Below are 6,578 nucleotides of genomic sequence, written 5' to 3'. Positions count from 1 at the left end.
CAACTGTACTCGTGACATTTCTGAAACATGTCTCAAAGGTCTTGAAGGATAGGGCTTGGGTTATGGCTAAAGGAAGAGAAATAAATGCTGTGGAACTGACAAAAGTTAACTACAACCCAGCAGGATACTTCAACTTAGAAATTCAGTATAAACTACATAACTGTAAAATAGATAATGCATGTGGTAGGGTGTAAGTGTGGGACAAGGTATGGTAAAGGAGGGGATTCAAGCAAGAGAATGTGGTCCGTGGAATTAAAAAGCATTAGGAACGATAAGAAGGAAAAACGCTGCAATTGCCCCAAGTTGACTAGGAAGGAGTTGAGCTAGACAAAACCTGGGGTAATGTAAGAGGCAAAATGAAAACATGCATGGAACTGTCAAAATGAATACTCTGTGTCCAAGGAATGTATCCTAATTTAAACATAAACCAACAAACAAATAAATCAATCAATAAGTAAGTAAATAAATGATTTTGGGGGAAATTGAAATCGTCATGTGCGTGCTGAAGATTCCTGTCTAGAATATTTCCGTTGGGAATCTTGTAGTCCTCTTGCCAAGAAAGCAAAAGTTCTCAGTCCAGTAGCCTCAAAAACACGAAAGAGAGCAAATATTCAGGTATTTCTTTGCGTTGGTGTTTTCCCTGTTCAGATTCAGAACTGTTCATTTTGTGCTTTTTTGTTTCTATTTTTGTTTTGTCTTACTAAATCCATATGAGTAGAGAAGGGAGGTAGACACCCATGCCTTGAAATGATAGAACTGCCACAACACCACATTACCATTTGCAGCTGAAAGATTAGGAGATTGACGATGTTTCCCTTAGGTGGGATGCGTAATGGTGATCATGTGACACTGCTGGGCCTCTTCAAAGTCCCTGGGGAGATGACTTTGCCCACGTGAATTTTCTCCAGTATCCTGGAAGGAAATGCAAATAAGAGTTGCTTTCTTTTCAATGCTATGGTGGAACTCCAGATGTCCAAGAAGAAAGGAAAACGTTCTAACTAATCTACATGTACTGTCTTGTGGGTGTTTTTTCCAGTGATTTTGTGGGGGGTTATTTCTTTTAGAGACAGTCTACCTATGCCATTACAAGTTTCTCTGAAGTCTTTAATGCAATCATCCTAATCCTATCAGATAGAATCTCATAATCTCTGAGATGGAAAGTTTGTGTGACAAGTTTCTTCACAGGTTTACTTGGACCAATTTAAAAGTACTTCCCAACTTGAAGAATTTATGTTCATTAAATACGGAGATAGAGAAACAACTAAGTGAAAAGAACCCCTTGATGGTATTGGGGCTTTATATCAAGACCTTTTCATTTTTCTGCAGCTGCTTCACAATATTCCCAGACTTAGATTTCCCATAATTAACACAAACCTATATGAGTATGGCAATGTCACAGTTCCACCAGCTTATTTAATGGTTTATTTCGTCTTTGCATTTTTTCCTTTCTTTATTGTACTATTTTTGTTTACTGTGTGGCATTGGGTTTGCCAACTGTATGGGCTTCCTTTGTAAATTCCATAATTTGCCCCATACTCTTTCCAGTAGAAGGAAATGCAACCAGATAACAATTTTCTCATTGTGATCTGGGCGTGAGGTCCGTAAACCATTGTGTCTCCCCTTGATCGTGTTTGTTGATATAGAAATTGGGGAAGGGACAACCTTGAAGTCTCAGGGAAAAGGAAAGACCAAGCCCTTTAAAGCAGATGACATTGAGTTCTGGAAGGTGATTGGTGGAACTTGTGTGAACTGATGGGGCGTGGCAAATGGGGATAGAAAAAGGCCAAGCGCTCCAAAGGTCAGTCATTGGAGACTTCCTCAGAGGGAAAAAGGACTCCTCAGTTACTGGAAGTTCCAGCTAGAAAAATTGGGGATTCTTGCTCCTGCAGAAATGGAGGCTGCTCAACACCACTGGAGAGGTAAGTCTGAGTCTTATGTGTTTCCAAAACAGATTCTCTACTTTCAATTGTCCTGTTGCTAAAAGTCCTTTTGTGTGTTTTTGACCTTTAGCCCAGGGGGTGCCCTCTTGGGAAGATGCAGATGTTAATAAGCATGAGAGTGTGTTGGCAACAGACAAAGCTCCCAAGGAGAAATTCTGTGTGACTTGGAAGCAACCTTATGTGGTTGGTGCTGGGCTGCAGAACCTGGGGAACACCTGCTACATGAATGCCACACTGCAGTGTCTGACATACACAGCCCCTCTTGCCAACTATATGCTGTCCCAGGAGCACTCCCAGACCTGTTGTCCACTGAACACCTGCATGATTTGTATTTTGCAAGCTCACATGATAAGAGCTCTCCAGCACTCTGGGAAGGTGATCCAGCCTTTGAGGGCCCTGGTGACTGGTTTCCATAAATATAAGCAGGAAGATGCCCATGAGTTTCTGATGTTCGTTTTGGGTGCAATGCTGAATTCATGCCTGCCTGGGCACAAGGATTTGGATCCTCAGGCTGAGAACACCAGCCTAGTCTGTCAGCTCTTTGGAGGATACTGGAGGTCTCAAATCAAGTGCCTCCGGTGCCATGGCATTTCTGATACCTTTGACCCCTATCTGGATATAAGTCTGGATATCAAGGCAGCTCAGAGTGTCCAGGAAGCATTAAAATGTTTAGTAAAGCCTGAAAATCTGGATGGGGAAGAGGCCTATGATTGTGCTACTTGTTTAAGTAGAGTGCCTGCTACCAAGACACTGACTTTGAAAACGGTCCCCAAGGTTCTTATCCTTGTGTTGAAAAGGTTCTGTGATTTCACGGGTGTTAAAATCGGCAGGGTCGTGCAATACCCAGAGTGTATTGATATGCAACCGTATATGTCTCACCAGAACACAGAACCACTTGTGTATGTCCTGTATGCTGTACTGGTCCATGCTGGGTTGAGCTGCCACAGCGGGCACTACTTGTGTTACATAAAAGCTGGCAACGGACACTGGTATGAAATGGATGATGCCAAGGTAACTCCCTGTGGCATTACATCTGTGCTGAATAGGCAAGCTTATGTCCTCTTTTATGTTCAGAAGAGTGAGCTCAATGGACACAGTATTGGTTTCTCTCATTGTGAGGAACAAAGTCTCCTGGAGGTGGCAGACCAGGACATGGGAGCGCAACAAAGAGAGCTTCACAGACCGTCCAACATGCAAGTTGGAGAATCCTGCGGTCACAAGGAAGATTCAGCAACAAAAGAAATCACCTTAGACCAGTGGAAAATCCTCCAACAACAAAACCGGCCAAAGTCTGAATTCAACATCCGGAAAATAGAAGGCACCCTGCCTTCCAATGGAATCATGATTCACCCGTCAAAGTACAGGGTGGGCATGAGAAAAAATCACACTGAAAAGGAAATTTACCTGCCTGCCCAGTGTTCCAAGGACACTGGCCACCTTCCTTGTGTGGGTGTGTGCCCCAGAGCTAACAAGAGGAAGAACAAGCAGCGCAAGAAGTCTCTCCTTGTATTCTCATGATTTCACTTCATGAACTGCTCTCCTTCAGGGGAAGAGACAACTGAACAGGGTCAGAGTGCTCCAGAGAGGGCAAGTGGGATTTGTGAGCATGATCTCTGTAAATGAGAAGCATTTATGTAAAGATCATGTGAAAACACATTACCAATTGTTTCAGAAAACAGACCTTTTGGTTTGATGTCTCGGGTTTCTTTTTCAATATCCTGTGGTGTGTAATTTTCTGTAGAGAATAGGCCCTGAGAAACGGCCCATTTTTAGTATATGTCTTTGAATGCTATAAAATTGTCAAAAGATAATGGTCAGTGAGAGCCTTGCATTGGATGAGTTCACTCAACATAAATCGATTAAAGTTTAAGAAGCTGATAGGAGTGCAGCAGATTTACATAAAAGGTATTTGGGTTCAGAAAACTTACTAATTTGTAGGATGTTTTCATTTTTTGTATTGCAGTTTTAAGTTCTTCCTTTTCTTTTTGTCTCACCAAATAAAGATTACAAAAAGATAATCCTTCCTGTGTACTTGCCTAAATACTGAGACCCATGTGCACACCCACTCTGCTTTGCCAACATGAGATGCTGACAGCAACATCTGGATATCCACTGAGCAGTTGCAGGTGAGCTGAGAGAAGTGCCCTGTGGTCAGCGTTTGCCAATGACACACAGGATGCAGTGCTGCCTGCAGTGATCCTGTGTGGACTGCAATCATATGTATGAAGGATCACAGGCACTGACGGGTGTGAGGGAAATGCTCTGGCTTATCCATGCAGTGATGTACACAGGAAATGTGTTTTTGCCAATGAATCTTGGTTTCTGCATTGATGGGCATCTTTTGTCTCATAAGAAGAAGATGAGTGCAAAGAGCAGCTAATGAACAAAAAGAGTTATGACTATATACTCAGTGAGATGTAGAGCACTTTGGAACCAGTGGAACAAGTGTATGGAACTCAGGGAGGGAGGGAACAGAAAAGACAATGATAGACCATCAGCAAAGTTGCGTACCATAACATGGCAAGGTGGAGGAAAGTAGAATGTGTCCTGACAGCTGTTCAAAACAGGGTCGTGGGAGGTACAGGGGGAAGGGATAATAAGGGAAAGGGATGAACAGACAAAAGTAAGGCACTCCCACAGAGGGAATACAGGGAGTTACCACTTTGAACATAAACATGAATATTAATTTTATACAAGGAGGAAAGTAATTGGGTAGCAGGTGTTTTGGGCTGCTTCGCTAGTTGGAGGTGTGAAGTCATCCTAGGAGATTAAGGAGACCATATATGGTACATGGGCTTCATATTTATATATGATGCAGAAGTAAAAAAAAGTCCTTCAATTGCTTCCAGTGTCCTGGGGAGAATCCTGATGAGTAGCTAATATGGGTGCCGTGTAAATTGTGCACAGTATGAAATTAATAGGAATCGTTAGTAGGAATCGCCTCCTGGACAACGTATATATCTTACTACAATATTTATAAAAATTATTTCGTTGAATCTCTTTATGTGCATGGATTTGGGGGAATAATGAGTGGAAGGGAGAACAGCTTTGACTCATGCATCTTAGGGGATCAGGACAGATTTACACTAAATTCAGGGATAGAAAACAGAAGTTTCTCTAGGGTGAGGTTAGAAGAGATAGTGGGGATACCGCAGAGTTGGTGGGAAGGGGCGCTCCATCCAACTGGGGTCGTTATCACCACAACCTTTCACAACCCATGCAAATACATGGCCAGCAAGAATGTTAAGGGTATTGATCTCCATGTTTCTCTTCTGACCTGCTTTATGGGAAGTGTTACACCCTGTTTTTTGTGCATGAGGAATGAAGAAAAAGGGCAAACCTGACCATCAAAGACAAGAGTTTGCATGTGGATGACAAGTTCATTAACACAGGATGCCAAAGGAGCTCAGCCACAGTGTGAGGTAAGGCTACCCACATGGGTGAGGTGTTCACATATCTGCGTGAAGAGGACCTGGTGGCAGTATTCAGTCCTAAACTGTGTTTGGTGGTGGTTGGAAAAAATCATTCCTCACAATACATAACAGCGAACACGTTCCGAGATGGCATGTCACTGTTCCAAATCATTTGTGTCCTAAGAAACACGGAGATTGAAAGTGAGAGAGTTTGTCATGGAAGGTGATAGAGAGAGACAGAGAGAGACAGAGAGAGTGACAGAGAGAGAAAGAGAGAGAGAAAGAGAGCAAGAGAGATGAATGAGAAGAGAAAAAGAGGAGACGAGAGAGTAGACAAGAGAGGTATATTTAGAGAGGAATAAAAGAAGGAAGGAATGAAGGAATGAATATGAAAGTGAGCACTCTATGCCCTAGTGTGTGAATCTCCTTCCCCTAGGAAGACATACACTGATGGATGTGATGGATGAGTCCAAGTTTTATGAAGACATTCAAGCTTTCCTACCCTTTGATATTAACACTCCAATTAGTCTACCTTTTAACATAGGGCTGCCTTTTATGAATTTGTAGGGACATTAATCAGCACACAACACCAAAGAGAAGATTTTGAGTACAGTGTATATATTTTGGGGGTCAAGGAGAAAAAGAAGATCATATGGGAAATGGTAACTGTCTCGTATCTACTGCCTACACCCAGTACACGTTAAAGAGGCAAAGTCACTTCTAATTTATTGCCACAGTGAGAACATGAGGGAAGACAAACATGGGAACAGAGAAGGGACATCACTGGTGCAGCTGCAATGTAGGAGAGGAGAGAGAATCTATTAAGTCAAACAGGAAGTGTGTAGGTTTTCCATCCTTCCATTGCTTCTTGTCTGATATTCAGGACTCTGTGAGTCTTGTGAGCCTCTTAGAGTCCAGGCCCGTGTTCCCTGCATCAATGAAGTGCCCTCACTGTGTCCCTCACACACCTAAACACCCGTTTTTCCACTGTAGTCACAGAGCTCAGCTGTGGGAAGATGTGTTGCGTGGATGACTAACTCTCGTGGAGTATCATCTCGTCAGGGATGGGTTGTATTCAAAGTTCCCCCTCTATAGGCATGTCCTATAAAGTGCAGCTCCTACCCTGAATTATGGAAGATACAACTGATGGCAGATCATCTAGCACTTTTGACGGAGTCCCCAGAGAATGCATAAACAGAAGGACAGGGTGTAGGAGGGCTTCACC

At 42.8% G+C, this 6,578-nt stretch overlaps 1 protein-coding gene across 1 annotated transcript; it reads left to right on the top strand.

Moving 5' to 3' along the window:
- Positions 1 to 807: 807 nt before the first annotated feature.
- On the top strand, positions 808 to 3,386 carry LOC141420541 (ubiquitin carboxyl-terminal hydrolase 17-like protein 6; the record flags this gene model as incomplete). Its single annotated transcript, XM_074064645.1, has 2 exons — positions 808 to 820; positions 2,011 to 3,386. Coding segments are annotated over exons 1-2 (1,389 nt in total), but the record flags the coding sequence as incomplete, so codon positions are not given.
- Positions 3,387 to 6,578: the final 3,192 nt, after the last annotated feature.

The sequence above is a fragment of the Castor canadensis genome, unplaced genomic scaffold (genome assembly GCF_047511655.1).
Source record: "Castor canadensis unplaced genomic scaffold, mCasCan1.hap1v2 HAP1_SCAFFOLD_732, whole genome shotgun sequence".
Classification (NCBI taxonomy): Eukaryota; Metazoa; Chordata; class Mammalia; order Rodentia; family Castoridae; genus Castor; species Castor canadensis.
This window is presented reverse-complemented; position numbering and strand designations above follow the sequence as displayed.